Source organism: Hippocampus comes, unplaced genomic scaffold (assembly GCF_001891065.2).
Source record: "Hippocampus comes isolate QL1 unplaced genomic scaffold, H_comes_QL1_v1.1 scaffold156, whole genome shotgun sequence".
In the NCBI taxonomy this organism is placed as follows: domain Eukaryota; kingdom Metazoa; phylum Chordata; class Actinopteri; order Syngnathiformes; family Syngnathidae; genus Hippocampus; species Hippocampus comes.
In genome coordinates, this window is record NW_017805744.1 from 4,492,671 (window position 1) to 4,508,567 (window position 15,897).

A 15,897-nucleotide genomic window follows, 5' to 3' on the forward strand; every position below is an offset into this window, starting at 1 on the left:
TTAACTGCACATGAACATCAACAAAAAGTTACCAGTGCTCTCGTCAAACACACAACATGGCATAGGTGATTGAGACCTTAAAAACAGATGCATTTCAGAGGGCGGAAGGTGGACTTTTTTTTTTTTAAAGTATGGAACAGACATGTTATCAAAACACCTGGGACCTGTATTACATTGTGAAAACGTGAATCAAATGCCTCCTACTGTGCGACTTACTTGCGTGTCCAAACTTTGTTCAAATTGGCTTGTTACATCCAATACGGTCTCATACATGTCAGGTTGATCACAAACCTCCAGCCCATATTTGAGACAATCTGTTGTAAACATGAGTTACGACCACATTCGCTCAGCATTGAGGGCAAACCAGACAAGGCGGGACAGTAGTGGTCATACCAGGAGGATTCTCAATGTTTTTGACGCTCTTCTTGAAGAGTTCGTCACCATCAAACTCTGGGCTTGAACTGGCCTGCTTCATTTTTGGGACCTATAAAGGACATACTGTAAATGGCTAATCATGTTCAAGAAAGAGAAGATGGAGAACGCTAACACAGATACAGACCAGCGTCTACCTGACACTTCAACGGTTTCAGCTGCATATTACCAAAAGAGTGAGAGTCAAACACCGTTTCCGCACGCACACACTTTTCCACTGCACAGTACCAGCTGAGCTGTACTTGGGCCACATGGGGGGTGGGGGGGGGGGATTTGTTTTCGACTTCAAAATAATATTTAGGGAAACTCCAAAAAAATATACTGCAGAACTCATCGGTCGGAATAAAACAACAACTGTTTCCTGCATTGACTTCAAGTCAAGAGGAGACTGAGGGCACCTAGAAAGTGGACACCATCAACAGATCACCCATATTAGTTCTGCACACCTGGCAGCCCACCTGCCGATAAACAGCACCACATAGTACTACCTTTGGCCAACGGAAAAGCATCAACAGCTCGTCTTAGACAAGAATGGGTAACCATGCAGTGGAAAATGTCGCCTAACCTCAAGTTAGACAACAGAGAATTTGAAGCTTTTAACAATCTATCCATGAGAAGAATTTCACAGGTATGAAGTACATTGCTGATCAACTTACTTGCGTGTTCAATCCTTTTACAAATTGTCTCGGGGCTGGCACTGGGATCGCATGCGAGTGAGGTTGATCACAAACATCAGGCTCATTTTCGACACATGCTGCCGTGAACATGAGTTCAAATGAATTTCTCTATTTTGTGGGGAAAGCAATACCGGAAAAAAAAATATAGGGCTTACCAGGAGGATTTTCGATGTGTTTTAAGCCCTTCCTGGAGAGGTTCTCAACATCAAACTCTGGGTTTGGACTGACCTGCTTTATTTCTGTGACCTATAAGGACACACAACTAATCATGTTCAGGAGGAGGTGGAATCGTGTATGAAGTGCTGCCTCCCAAAGGAAAATGCTTTTATTGCCTTTATAGAAACTTGCTTCCCCCGCACACCCTTACATTTTGGGATTGTCATAGTAACAAAAATTGGACTTGCCATTGGCCATGCAGAGTATGGGGTGGGGTAAACCAATTGGTCACTTCCATTAGAAAGAGCCTGCCCCGAAAAACGAGGCTTACTTACTTCCATGGCCAAACCATGTACACTTTGCGTCTTGATGTCCGCCAGGTTCTGATATGAATGAGATTGATCAGAAACTTCCAGCCCAATATTGGCACGTTCTGTAATTATGATAATATGACGAGTTATAACCAAATTCTCGCTGCATTAAGGGAAAACAACAGCAGGACATAAATGACGAACCGGGATGATTCTCAATGTTGTTGACTGTCTTGAAATGTTCGTCAACATCAAATTCTCGGCTTGGAACGGCCTGCTCTATTTCTGGGACCTTCAGGATGAGGACAAAAGGTTGGTCATATTCGAAGAGAAGCTGAGGAGGAAATCTGAGGCAGACATCAACCCGAGTCTTCGTGACAACAAATTAATAGCGGTTAGCGACTTACGAACATACTGAGAGGGAAAACAGAATTCCAAGTTTTATCATCAACACAAAATCAACATGGTATGGCCGGACCATTAATGTAAATTTAATTGGGATCTCGATTTTGGCTTTTCGATATTCAAAACGTTCCAGAAGAAAAACGAACGTGCAAAATAGTGCGGTTTATTTCCAATTTCCCAATGTTGCACAAGTACTCTCAAAGCACCATATGTTGCTTGTGTTGGGGTATGTGACTCTACCATTCCTGAGCATGCTTTGAGCCAATGGTTCCCAACCACTGGTCGGCAGACCAGTACCGGGCCACGGGCCATTTGGGACCGGGACGCACAAAGACAGACCGGCGAGGTGTGAGCAAATTTACTCCATAAGATGTGGCGGAAATGTGCGCAATTCTAGGCAATCTGAGTTCAACTTCTGACATTGGTTTGCAAGTTGAAATCAACAGAATCCGCCAATAAATGAAAGAAGCAGCAGTAAATGTAAAGTAATGGTTACAAACTGAACTTGAGCTCAAACACGCAGTTAATAGGCAGCCATGACTTCATAAGATCAAGATATTTTGACAAATTTCTCCCTGAGCAGGATCGTCAGAGCGACGTGGAGGAGGAAGCTGTTGTGCCTCGTACGCTGTCAAAAACACGGCAGTACTGTACAAGAAACCTGAATCATTTGAAAAAGTAGCACCCAAGTGATCAAGTGGAAAGCATGAAAAAGTGAGCAGTTTGCACAGTCTGCCCACATGAAGATGAGCAGTTTAATTGCTAATAATAACTAGCCGGCAGCTACTGGATGAAAGCAGCAATCAATTGTGTCATTGTTTGATCAGTCACATTTGCAAATAACAATGGTGCCAATGCCGTATGTAGGATCATAATTTAAAATTTATTTTTACATTATAAGGCATATTTATTATTCCTGAATGGTCTATTTCTTTGTAGTCCACTGTTTTATATTTGTTGTACGGTAGAATAACTGAAATGAATGGAAAAAAATATCAAGGAATTTTCCTTTCAAAATTCAATCACTGTTTTATATTTGTTATACAGTAGAATAACTGAAATGAATGGAAAAAAAATATCAAGGAATTTTCCTTTCAAAATTCAAGGATACAAAGATCCAAGGACTTTATTTTGGTGTACCAATACACATTTCCATATTACATGGCACAAAATATATTCCAAGGTCACAGATGAGCCCGGTAATTCCCAAGACTAGTGAAAATATAGGATCAAATGAGTATAAAATATAAAGGTCAGGGGCGGGGTGACCCTCGGGAATTCTGTTAAATTTGCCGAATGGCCAGTGTATATCTGGGCCAGTCCTGACCATTACACCGACTAGCAGCCGTATGCTTTAAAGGGAATGGGTAGTCATACAATGAATAATGTCACCACATTTCCCGCAAGATGTTCATGAGCTAACTAAAATGGAGAATTTACATGTTCCAGCAGGCAATTTATGAAAGGAATTTAACACTGCAAATGAAATAAATTACTGATCTACTTACTTGCATGTCGAAATCTCGTTCAAATTGTCTCTTAGCAGCCACTGCGACCTCGTACGAGTCAGGTCGATCGCAAATATCCAACCCATGTTTGACAAATTCTGTCATGAACATGAGTTAAAACCATATTCTTCCTGGGTTGTGGGAAAACACTAACAGGACAATGTGATGCTTACCAGGAGGATTCTCAAAGTGTTTTACGCTCTTCCTGGAGAATTTCTCAACATCTAACTCTGGCATTTGATTGGCCTGCTTTATTTTTGGGACCTATAAAGGACAAACAGCTAACGATGCTCAAGGAGGAATAGATAGAATAGTGCATAAAGCCCTGCCTCGATGATAACTTAATTGTGGGCACAAGCTCCCCGCCACATTCTGCAATCTTTATGGTAATGAAAGCAGAACTCGGCCTTGGCAGAGGGGTATTTGTGTGCAGCCATTAGATAATTGCTCACTTTCATGAGAAAGGGCTGTTCCCTAAAACCATGACTGACTTACTTGCATTTCCAAACCTTGGTAAAATTGGCTCTTGACATCCACTGGGAGCTTCTCGAAGAGTTTATCAACATCAAACTCGGGGCTTGGACTGGCCTGCTTTATTTCTGTGACCTAAAAGGACAAACGGCTAGTCACGCTTAAAGAGGAGAAGATGGAACAAGTGTGTGAACTGCTGATTTGAAAATCTTACATGCTTTCATATCCCTTACGGGCACTTGCTATCCTAAAACCTCCAAAACAAACTGACCCCCACTTTCTCGGCTCTTTACAGAGATGAGAGTCATACTCGTCATTGGCCCAAAAGTCTACAGGGCACAAAGTTGCTTGTTTGCATGAGGCCAGCCCCTAAAAATGGGGGTTACTTACTTGCGTGTCCAAACCTTGGACAAATTGTCTCTTGACGTCAATCAGGGTCTCATATAAGTGGGACTGATCATAAACATCCATCTCATTATAGACACGTTCTGTAATGAACATGATGGATTATGACCATATTCTCTATACAGTATTGTGCGGAAAAAAAAATGCAGTACAATAAAAGGCATACCAGGATGATTCTCAATGGGTTTTACACTCTTCTCAAAGAGTTTATCAACATCAAACTCGGAGCTTGGACTGGCCTGCTTTATTTCGGTCACCTAAAAGGAAAAACGGCTAGTAATGCTTCAAGAGAAATAGATGGAGTAACTGTGTGAACTGCTGCTTCTCAAATCAAAATGCTTTCATATATCATTCATGGGCACTTGCTTTTCTCTAAACCCCCAAACAAACCCACTGCCACTTTCTGGACTATTTACAGAGATGAAACCAAGACTCGCCATTGGCCCAAAAGTATACAGGGCACAAAGTTGCTTGTTTGCATGAGGCCAGCCCCTAAAAATGGGGGTTACTTACTTGCGTGTCCAAACCTTGGACAAATTGTCTCTTGACGTCAATCAGGGTCTCATATAAGTGGGACTGATCATAAACATCCATCTCATTATAGACACGTTCTGTAATGAACATGATGGATTATGACCATATTCTCTATACAGTATTGTGCGGAAAAAAAAATGCAGTACAATAAAAGGCATACCAGGATGATTCTCAATGGGTTTTACACTCTTCTCAAAGAGTTTATCAACATCAAACTCGGAGCTTGGACTGGCCTGCTTTATTTCGGTCACCTAAAAGGAAAAACGGCTAGTAATGCTTCAAGAGAAATAGATGGAGTAACTGTGTGAACTGCTGCTTCTCAAATCAAAATGCTTTCATATATCATTCATGGGCACTTGCTTTTCTCTAAACCCCCAAACAAACCCACTGCCACTTTCTGGACTATTTACAGAGATGAAACCAAGACTCGCCATTGGCCCAAAAGTATATGGGGCACAAAGTTGCTCGTTTGCATGAGAAAGAGCCAGCCCCTATAAGTAGGCCTTACTTACTTGCGTGTCCGACCTTTGGTCAAATTGTCTCTCAACGTCAATCAGGGCCTCATATAAATGGGATTGATCATAAACATCCAGCTCATTATAGACACGTTCTGTAATGAACATGGTGGATTATGACCGAATTCTCTGTGCATTGTAGAAGGAAAAAAAACGCAGGACAATAAAAGTCATACCAGGATGATTCTCAATAGGTTTAACGCTCTTCTCGAAGAGTTTATCAACATCAAACTCAGGTCTCGGACTGGCCTGCTTTACTTCCGTGACCTAAAAGGACAAACGCTAGTCACGTGCAAAAAGGAGTAGATGGAATAAGTGTGTGAACTGCTGATTCGAAAATCAAAATGCTTTCATATCCTTTATGGGCACTTGCTTTCCTCAACACCCCCAACAGTCCGCAACCCCACCCTCACTTTCTGGGCTCTTTACAGAGAGTCGTACTCGCCATTGGCCCAAAAGCATATGGGGCACAAAGTTGCTCGTAAGGAAGAGCCGGCCCCTAAGAGTGGGGCTTGCTTACTTACTTGCGTGTCCAAATTTTGGACAAATTCTCTCTCGACGTCAATCAAGGTCTCATATAAGTGGGATTGATCATAAACATCCATCTCATTATAGACACTTTCTGTAATGAACATGATGGATTATGACCAAAGTCTGTCTGTATTGAGGGGGGGAACAAGAGCACAACAGTAAGAGACTAATGAGATGGTTTCTCACTGCTTTCGATGCTCTTCTTGAAGAATTCGTCAACGTCAAAGTCTGGGCTTGGAATGACCTGCTTTATTTCTGGGACCTACGGTTGAAGGAAAAAAGGCTAATCATGTTCAAAGAGGAGAAAATGGAGAAAACTGGGGCAGAAATACAACAATGTCTACTTGCCAGCATCACAACTGCTTTCGCTCCTTGTTATCATAAGACAGAGGAAAACATTCCCAGCTTTATCGTCAACACACAAACATAGCATTGGGTAAACCCGGTACTTCCAATAATCAATACTGGCTCAGCTGAGCTGTGCTCGCCTTTGTTAGCAGTTGGGTTTTCTACTTCACAAAAATAGTACCATGGTCATTCCATGCCAAATCACCCCAAAAATGTGAAAAATTGAACCAAGCCGATTTTAATTTTGATTAAATTTACTGTACGTGATGATAGTGATGGCACAACACTAAATCTCAAATTCTAGGTCAATCGACAGCTCATCGAATTTTAATTAGTTCTGCAAAAAGGGGCGTGGCCACTTTTTGGGGGAACCCTTATATCTCAGAAACGACTTCCTCAATAATCACAGAACAGGTATTGTTGGAAAGGGATTACATTTCATGAAAAATAAATTAAGGTCAAATTACAGGCCAAAAGGTCAAGTTACTAAAATATGCATCAATCTTAAATTGTAAAGATTTGAATTCCCTTTCCAGCAATAAGATATCCTTTATTTGTCCCACACTGGGGAAATTTACAGACTACAGCAGCAAAATTGTGGGTAGAAAGAAGAAAAACAAAGCGTTTGCATTCACAAAATAAATGTTTCAGTTTCAATGTACACAGTTCAATTAAGTTTAATACCGGCTTCGAAAAGATTGACAGTAGTTCTGAGATACAAGGGTTCAAAGGAAGGCGGCCACGCCCATTTTTGCCCTACTAATTCAAATTCGGTGGGCTGTAACACCGAAACCCCTGCTCCGACTGACCTCAAATTTGAGATTTAGTGTTGTGCCATCACTATCAACAAGAAGAGCAAGTTTCATTAAAATCAAAATCCGCTTGGTTTAACCCACTGGGTGATTTGTTCATGGAAAGTAAAAACTGCCAAAAACCATGCCGCATTGAACGTGTCGGTTAAAACGAGACAAGGGATTCCTGCATTCACTTCAAGGAGACATCTTTAGTCAAGAGGAGAAACTAAACAACAGCAGCAGTAAAGCAGACACTGCCCAGATCACCCAAAGGACATGAGCTCAGCAAGCCTGAAATCCCCACAAAATAGTAGAAACAGTGCCTCCCAATACCATCTTTTGCAAGTAGAAAAGTGTCAATCGCAAGGCAACCTGCAATGTGTCGCCAAAGATGTTCCCTTGAGGTCAAAAGTTAAAGAGTTGAAGCTTTTACTACAAAGTACACAATCAATAAGACAAATATAAAGCAAATAACTGTTCTACTTGTATGACCAAAGCTTTTACAAATTGGCTCTTCATGTTCACTGGGACCTCATACGAGTCAGATTGATCATAAAAATCCAGCTCGTATTTGACACATTCTGCCATGAACAGAAGTTACAAATTGTTTCAGCATTGTAATGTAACAAAATTGGACTTGTGTTTTACACTCTTCTTGAAGTATTTGTCAACATCAAACTCGGCGTTTCATTTCTGTCACCTATAAGGACTAACGGCTAATCATGTTTAAAAGTAGCTGGTGTATGAGATGTTGCGTCCTTGAGGAAAATGCTTTTACATGTCTTTGGGATATTCCGCATGTACCACTGCAATAGACCAGCACACAGTCTCCGTTGCAAAAATGGAGCGGAACATGAGCGCCTCAGTGAATGGGAGCGAGCTGAATGGCATGCTGTGCTTTATAAAGCAAATAAGTGCTTGTTCAGTTAGATGGCATCCAGTACACATTCAGACTTAGATATTTATTTATTTAAATTTGACAGGATTTAAGATCAGATTCCAAAGATTTTCCAGAGTCTGTTAAAATTCATGTTTTCATTGGTAATATGTTTTGGAATACATACACGCTCCTTCCTCCAAGTTCTCAACCACAGTCCGATTACTGGTAGCTTGAGGCATCGGGGGTGTAGTTACGCTAGCCACCACTAGGGTTATCAGAAGTGACGTTTTAATCTCCGACCAGCACGCAACACTATAGAGATACTGTACAATTTCCATGAGCTTACACAACACACTACATTCAATGGCAAGCAATGTTTTGGATTTTTACACACAGGGGTTGTTTATAACATACCATAGAGAAAGGCTTTGCCATGCTGGGCAGCTTGCCATGTCGGCAGAAGTACATATTATACTACAGGTGTTTTTTTTTGTTCCCCTACCCCAACGGCTCAATTCATAATCACCATTCGTAGGTGTCTTAAGTCCATGCAAAGAACTCCTCCCTCACCTCTTGCCTGCGCGGCTTCTCGAATGAACCATGACGACTGGAGTTCATCCTGCTGCTGGGGGTTGAAGTCGCATTTGACAAAGGAAATTTTTTTGGCATGGGAGCTGGTTTCAGCCTGGGTCGAACTACATTTGTGTACCTGATGCTCTCTCCTAAATGTTTGCTGAAGCACGCCGGTTCAAGATGATCAGCACAGAGCTTGGAGTACTTGCCTGGCAACCAGAGTTGATCACGCTTTCCTCCCTTCCGATTGACTTTGCAATCCACTGGTCACAGATTTCTTTATCCTTTGGAAAGCTGATGAAACTTGTGCCCCTCCCTTCACCATTAGTGCAACCAACAGCCACACATTGAATGAAGCATTGTTTAAGTTGGGCATGTCCAGCTCTGGTCTTCGAGGGCCACTGTCCTACCTGTTATCCCATCTCTCCCTGGTGCACCACACCTGAAGGATCAGCTCATCAGCGAGCTCTGAAGCAGCTTGAGAATGATCCTTATTATTTGAATCAGGTGTGTTGCGGCCAGGAGAGATGGAAAACAGACAGGACAGCAGCCCTTGAGTTTGCCCCCCCCAACCCCTGCTTTAAGTGATGAAGCACGTGGAGAGCAACTGAACATGAAGCACACAACCACATCCCACAATAGCCACGACATTTTTTTGTCTTCTTTGATGTCACAGCTCTGGAAATACCCAACAACGCAAGATTCAAACCGCAGATGACATGTTCTGAATTGTTTTGGGTAATTTAGCTGCGCTCTACCAATGATCAAACCACTTTTAAAATGACAGTTATACATTGTAAAGGGGTTCAAGATGTCTCAAGAAACAAGTCACAATCTTTGGTGTTTGACCTTTAACCTGACGTGTCACAGAGGGCCTTACCCGCTGTGTTCATGCAGTCTGACAAAAGGACACAAAATTGGAGCACCTTCACTGTAATCTCCCCAAATACCAGTAGGAACATTAAAACATGCACTCATGTTAATGCGACTGGATTAAATTTCCACCAGCACACATTGAAAAGTTGGCCACATTCACTAGCATAATGGTCGTAGAGTCGAGCCCTGGTCTGAATTAGATACTGAATATCTTCATCTCACAGGGACAGACATTTCCACAACGGTACACACGATCATGCACATTCCTGTTGACATGTCTGTACAACCGCCTACTTGCATGAGAAAAGTGCTGGACCCTAAAAACGGGTCGATTTGAGCTCAACAAGAAATAGTGATGTGAAAATATCATCATAGTTCTTAGGTATTTTGATGAAGCATGTTTCAGACAGTTCCCAGGTGTTTTTATGACATGTTTGAAATTGTGGAGAAAAACATGTTGCCATAAGCATTAATGAAATCTATTATTATTGTACTTACTTGGGTGTCCAATAATTGTCCAAACTGGCTCTTAACTTCCACTGGGACCTTATACGAGTCGGGTTGCTTGCCCACATCCATGCCATCATCTGTTATAAACATGACGGCTTTTATCCAAATTGTCTCTGCTTCTGGGAAGACAATAAGAGACTTACCGGGAGGATCGTGAACATGTTGGATGCTCTTCTTGAAGAGTTTGTCAACGTCAAACTCCTGGCTTGGAATGGCCTGATTTATTTCTGGGGCCTATCAGGACATAACCCGTAATTACAGTCAAAGAGGAGTAGATTGAGCGAGCTGGGAGAAAAATAGAATATGACAACACACTTACAGCTTCAGCTTCACAGCTATAACTATGAATGCTGATAGCATCTGGTAAGAGAGTCACACTGGACTGGTTGTAATGGGGTGGGAGAACCGCTCTTCTGGATGACACAAAAAACATATCAGTTTGAAATGCATCCAACTACAGATGACATAATATAGTCCAAGTTCATGTAATTATCTAACATCAGCACCAGCAGTGAGTTTACCTGGGCAGGTCTGGGGTTACACGGCCTGACTCGTGGCCTGTTTTGCTGCTAGTGAGGCTGGTGAGTTCTGACAACTCAGCGTCACTCTGTGATGGCTTGAACAGGTCATCGATACCTTTTCTCTCAAAAGACACTGTTGAAGCAACAGATCCCGAGTACTCACTGGGAGGACCATGAGAGAAAATTCCATCTTCTTTTGGTTCAAAAGATGCTGTTGAAGTAACTGAGTCTGAGTTCTCACTGGAAGGACTACAAGAGAGAAATTGGAATCATCTTTGGCAATCCCAACAATTGGATATTTTATCATAAAGTACTCAAAAAGTTAGGGATATTAGGTTTTTGGGTGAACTTTCACATTGTTCCGACACATTTGAGATTTCAAAATTCATTACTTTTTCCACACTCTAATTTTGAGATTTTTTAGGAGGGGAGAAAAATTCACACATTTTTTTACATTTGGAGTACATTTATGTCATTCTGATACTTTATAAGCCATTATGTCCCCCCCAAAATTTTATACGTCAGGTTAATGCCCAAATTGGTGAGCAATTATCAGGGGTTAATCACGTGGAGGCATGAATTACAACGCAGCACAATCCATTAATCCCCGATAACGGAACATCTCGAAAGGCATCAATCAACCTTCTTGGACCACAGTCACTTGACGAAAGACCAATTCATAATTTCAAACGTTGTGCAGTGAGAACAGCCAAATTTTACTCAAACTATTTCCTTTCCCTTGCAACAACTGATGGCTTGACTATGAAGAGTCATTCCAAACTAATAACTAAATGCTATACAGTAATCCAGCAACATTTTGGAACACACAACAAACACCTGTTGTGAGTTTGGCCAATCAGCTTCTTGGTAGAGGACAGCAAGTCCTGAATAGCTGGACGTGTTTACTCCAAAAAATTAACATTACCGTAAGTTCACCTGCATAGGATTATAGGGCATTTTAAATTGGTTACGTTTTCGCCCAAAAGGTGAATATCCTTAACTTTCTGTGTATAGTGTATGTGCAGGAAGAAATGGTGTTGCACCGTTTGTCGGTGGCGCTGACTTTGTGCCTGGGGACAGGAACAGGTGGACCTCGGCTCGAATCCGAATTTCTAAGTAGAACATCTCCCATTGTCGCATACTTTTTCACTTTAAAAAATAGACAGTCAGTGAATCACACGCCAAGTTATTTCCTCTTTTACTATTTGACTACAACAGTATTCCAGCCACTTTTGCCATGCTGGGCTTGGCGTGCTGTTTACATTCCTTGTCAAACAGTCAGAACCCACTTCCTCTTCCTGTACTCACTCGCGGGCCTCTTTCTGAGGCTGCTTCTCACAAGCTCGTGGCCAGGCATGGTGGAGAATCGGTTGACCCTCAGATTGTAGAACCAGTCTCCTGTACTCTTCCTCATGTCACTACAAGACATCATAGTCGTACTTTAGCTAATACTGTAGATCTCCGTCCAGCTTGTAGTGCTGCTAACTGGTATTTGGCTTCAATACTTTAAAAGTACCCCCATTTAAAGTATTGCAAACAAAGTATGAAAACATTCCCTTACGACTCTTTGACGCACACACTGCACAACCAGGATCCATCCGGGAGGTTGGCTCTGCATTTACGGCACACGAGGTGATGGCAGCACTGACAGTGGTTGGAACTGAATGCCAGCAAACTCAGTGAGCCATGGCATCGGGCGCAACTCCGCTGACTGTATCTTATGCTGCCACGTTTGGCCCCTTTCCTCTTAATTTCTAGCAACTCTGCCTTCAGCTTCCTGCAAAACAATGGGGCAAACAACGTGCAATCAACCCAAAAGTATGCTGGAGCAAAAAAACAAAAACAAAAACAAAAAAAAAAAACAAATAATAAAACAGCCCCCCGCCCCCGCAATAATTAACAGAAATATAGTATGTTGAAAAATGGTCGCAGGAGAGGGCAGTGCATCTTATCTGTTTGTGTATACAAGACAGTATACACAATAAATACTACACACTCCTTGACTCCTAAAAAATAAAATAAAATAAAATAAAAAATAAAGACATTGGCTTTGAAGCTATAGCACAAGGGTCACCAAATATGGTAGCCCAACAGGTACCCCCCCCAAGTACCACGTATGCAGCCTGTGGGTCTGTTCAAAAAAATATTTGAAAATGTTTGCATATTGTTATTTACCTGTTTCGTACCTTATGAAATTATTGCTGATTATTATTGTGACAAATATTTGTGTTTTCAACGAAACTGTATATAGTAATTCAAAATATTTTTTACAGGGGAAGTAATCTGTTTTTTCAAAATTGCTATGTCAGCAGGGCTCAGTCAGGCCGTATCCCTTGTAAACAGTCGGGATTTAAACACCATGGTCTCATACACCATGGTCTCAACTTTGCTACAGCGGTCCATTTTTATTTCCGCCCTTAATCTCTTCTCAAATAAAATTAGTGCTCCCACTGTTCAATTGGAAATACAGTTGATTCTCTTTCTCCATTGTTCGTGTCTCATTCAGACCTCTGGATTTGATGTGCCATTGTTGTCGCGATTTCCACTGTAATGATTTCAGTGGAAAACGGACCGCCCTAAGGTGTCAGGCGCAGGACCAGCACTCGACAATGTGGAAAAGGCGCCGAAGCATGAAAAGCTAACTCCTTACCGGATGCGCTGCTCCTCGGCTTGCCTGAGTACCTCGTCCCGCCGCAGCACCTCCAGGATCAAATCCCGCTCAGTATCAGAGAGGAAGTCCAGGTCAATATTGTCAATTGGCTGAGGCATGGTGGCTGTTGGTGACTCAACCAAAGTCAAATGAGTTACATCCAGTTAGCGTGATGCTGGAAAAAACAATTACAGGGAACTATATAAACCAAATTACCGGTACAAATGCATCATTTACTAGGCAGCTGTGGGTTTAGTACAGAAAATAAATGATTTCTTGATTATTTTCTAACCAATAACTGTTAACACGCTGTGTGTGGTGTGTGGTCAGCTCCAAGAAGACCTTCGCTGGTGCCCTAAACTCCATCATAAGCACCAATTTCCATTAACAGCTAAATTCCAATGGTTGTTCCCTAAAATTTTATTCGCAACAGTTTTCTCTTCAGTTCGTAGCGTTTCTGTCTGCAGCACTACTTCCAGTACGTGTTTTATATATTTGTCCAAACAGATTCCAGCTACTGTATTGCAACGTTAATCTAATCTACCCAGGGGATTCAGAATCAGGAGTGCCGTTTGATACAACTTTAGCTGCATGTGCAATGGCACTGCAAGTTAACTAATCTCAATGTGAATAAGGTTATATGTCGATTTACCTTTCTTTTTTTTTGGTTTCATTAATGTTAATAAGGGTAATATGTTATGGAGATGTGTACTTTTAACAATTTATTAGAAAAATGTCGTCATTGTGTAGCTTTGGGGTGCACAAAATGTTTTTCGTTACAAATGGGTGGGGCATAACAGAAAATAATTGAGAAGCATTAGGCAAAAGACTCCTACTATGCATTCACCCTTAATTAATTCTGACCATTGAGAGAAACCACACCTCCTCTGACAATAAGAGGCTTCTTCTGAGTGTCATGCGATCAGGATTTAGGATGCACTGGTAAAGCATTCTAGTTTAACTAATTTCACTTACAATGACAGATGATTAAAAAGGAAGTAAAGCAGGATGCAATATTTTGAGGCCTCTACCCTGCTGAAAGGTTGTTTGGCATAGAGCAAGCAAAAATAACATCCTTCAGTCTCGGTTCCCACCCTTTAAAGATACAGAGATCAGCAGCCATTTAAAATAAACATGTAGCTTTCAGTGTGAAATGGAATGGTCCATTTTAACTGCCTCAAGGCAAGCTACTTTTGCAAGGCAAGTGTAAAATTGTTTTCAGGCCAAGAAAAGGCGATGCGAAAAGCAGGTAGAAAAATACCTGCAAGGCAGCTTATCAACCCAGGAAGGAAGGACGGAAGCAGTGCCTGCACAGTTGCCTCCCTTCCAAGATGACTGAACAAACGAGAATTTTCCTTTTATGTCCCCTAAAAGTGGAATGTCTTTGTTTATAAATGCAAGGAACATTAACCACTTAATATATTTCAAAATGAGACAATGCGCCCGTTGTTTGTCTTGTCTGACGATTTGGTCAAAAGCTGACGAAGGAAAAGAAAATCGCAACTCAGATACTAACACAGGACTCCAACATGGTGATGTTATTCGAACTGAACCTACATTCAAGTTACTTCTCACCACTTAGTAAAGTAGTAAAGTGGAAATTATAGAGGAAAAAGACGTGTTTGTTCACAGTTGGAAATACCGCAGGAGAACTGGTTTCACTCGGCTCATTACATACACCTGTTGCCGAAAAGTCAAGCTTACGTCATCAAAGTTTAAAAGGCAAGTTGTTATTTTCCTCGACAGAAAATCCATTAAAAAAACAACAACTTTACCTTGTATAGTTTTAAAAGCTCAGCTCCTCCGACTAGTGCAGATCCATAGCCTTCGCTTTCCTTCACCTCCACTGAGAAGACACGCAGAGCAAGAGTGCTGTTAGGGAGTGAACAAACAGGAAGATTGGACACGGACACCTCTGTGCGCGTTTCCACTGTAAATTCATTCCACTGGCAACAGGAAGCACTGTTGTGACTTATTAACATATATCAGTGGTTCTCACAATTTCTATACTGAATTGCCTACCACCGAAACAAACAAAATAAAATGGAATAAAATTGAAATAATATTATAGCGCTCACCAAGAAACGTCACGACCAACGTTAAAATGCAGTACCATGGGTCAGTGTGCCCAAATTGATCAAAAACAAGGAGGCTTTTATTTAGTAGAATATGATGCAGTTTTAACACGAGGGCTTATGTGTAACATAATCAAGAACAAAACATCTGTACTTGATGAATCAATTAAAATTTAGTCCACATAAATTAGAAGTGTAGCGAAATAGAAGTACGTATACAGTTATTACGTTTTACAAAATCTAATCAAAAAAGTTAAATACAGGAATGACTCTTTTATTGCGGAGTCATGTTTCAGGCCAGCCTTCAACAGATGAAATCTGCAAGAAGAGACCGAAGATTTATTTCAAAGCTTCATGCAAATACAGTACAGTAATACCATAATACTGTATATGCATGTGAGGTGCAGTGTTGTTTTTGTTCACTTGGGGTCGCCATCCTCATGTTTTACAGGACTGTAATATCTGTGTCCATCTGTGCCTGAATACAGGCAACTTTAAAAGGTGAAGCCTAGCCTGTTGAGGGGTGTCTTGGTTGGCTGTTAATTGGCTAAACCGTTAGCAGCTAATAGTTTAGCCATTCTGTTGACTGACAGTTGTGGCAAGAGGCGGTTTTCCTTTTTTTTTTTTTTTACAACCTTTGTTCAATACCTCTCTCAATATTTTCTCATGAAAAGTCATTGAATATGGGGTTGTTTAGATGTTTTTTGTGATCATACTTTGTAAAG

The 15,897-nt window shown here is 41.3% G+C and overlaps 1 protein-coding gene across 16 annotated transcripts in view; it reads right to left on the minus strand.

Annotated features, from left to right (window-relative positions):
• Positions 1-15,028, minus strand: part of sytl4 (synaptotagmin-like 4) — a 21,153-nt gene extending 6,125 nt beyond the window's left edge. The window contains exons 1-26 of one of the 16 annotated variants that reach the window (XM_019883984.1): positions 14,873-15,028; positions 14,359-14,464; positions 13,098-13,272; positions 12,009-12,224; positions 11,756-11,865; positions 11,491-11,596; positions 10,448-10,696; positions 10,246-10,339; positions 10,070-10,160; positions 9,915-10,003; positions 6,132-6,207; positions 5,939-6,036; positions 5,591-5,681; positions 5,412-5,509; positions 5,060-5,150; positions 4,879-4,976; positions 4,532-4,622; positions 4,351-4,448; positions 3,663-3,753; positions 3,490-3,587; positions 1,781-1,868; positions 1,601-1,698; positions 1,265-1,355; positions 1,089-1,186; positions 394-484; positions 217-314 (exon numbers count right to left, since the gene is read on the minus strand). In XM_019883984.1, coding sequence (XP_019739543.1) covers positions 217-314; positions 394-484; positions 1,089-1,186; positions 1,265-1,355; positions 1,601-1,698; positions 1,781-1,868; positions 3,490-3,587; positions 3,663-3,753; positions 4,351-4,448; positions 4,532-4,622; positions 4,879-4,976; positions 5,060-5,150; positions 5,412-5,509; positions 5,591-5,681; positions 5,939-6,036; positions 6,132-6,207; positions 9,915-10,003; positions 10,070-10,160; positions 10,246-10,339; positions 10,448-10,696; positions 11,491-11,596; positions 11,756-11,865; positions 12,009-12,224; positions 13,098-13,216 — 2,568 coding nt within the window. In that variant the 5' untranslated portion in view covers positions 13,217-13,272; positions 14,359-14,464; positions 14,873-15,028. The remainder of the gene's footprint in view (positions 1-216; positions 315-393; positions 485-1,088; positions 1,187-1,264; positions 1,356-1,600; positions 1,699-1,780; positions 1,869-3,489; positions 3,588-3,662; positions 3,754-4,350; positions 4,449-4,531; positions 4,623-4,878; positions 4,977-5,059; positions 5,151-5,411; positions 5,510-5,590; positions 5,682-5,938; positions 6,037-6,131; positions 6,208-9,914; positions 10,004-10,069; positions 10,161-10,245; positions 10,340-10,447; positions 10,697-11,490; positions 11,597-11,755; positions 11,866-12,008; positions 12,225-13,097; positions 13,273-14,358; positions 14,465-14,872) is intronic. The other 15 variants (XM_019883983.1, XM_019883985.1, XM_019883986.1 and 12 more) reach the window with 15 other exon arrangements.
• Between the last annotated feature and the right edge of the window lie 869 nt (positions 15,029-15,897).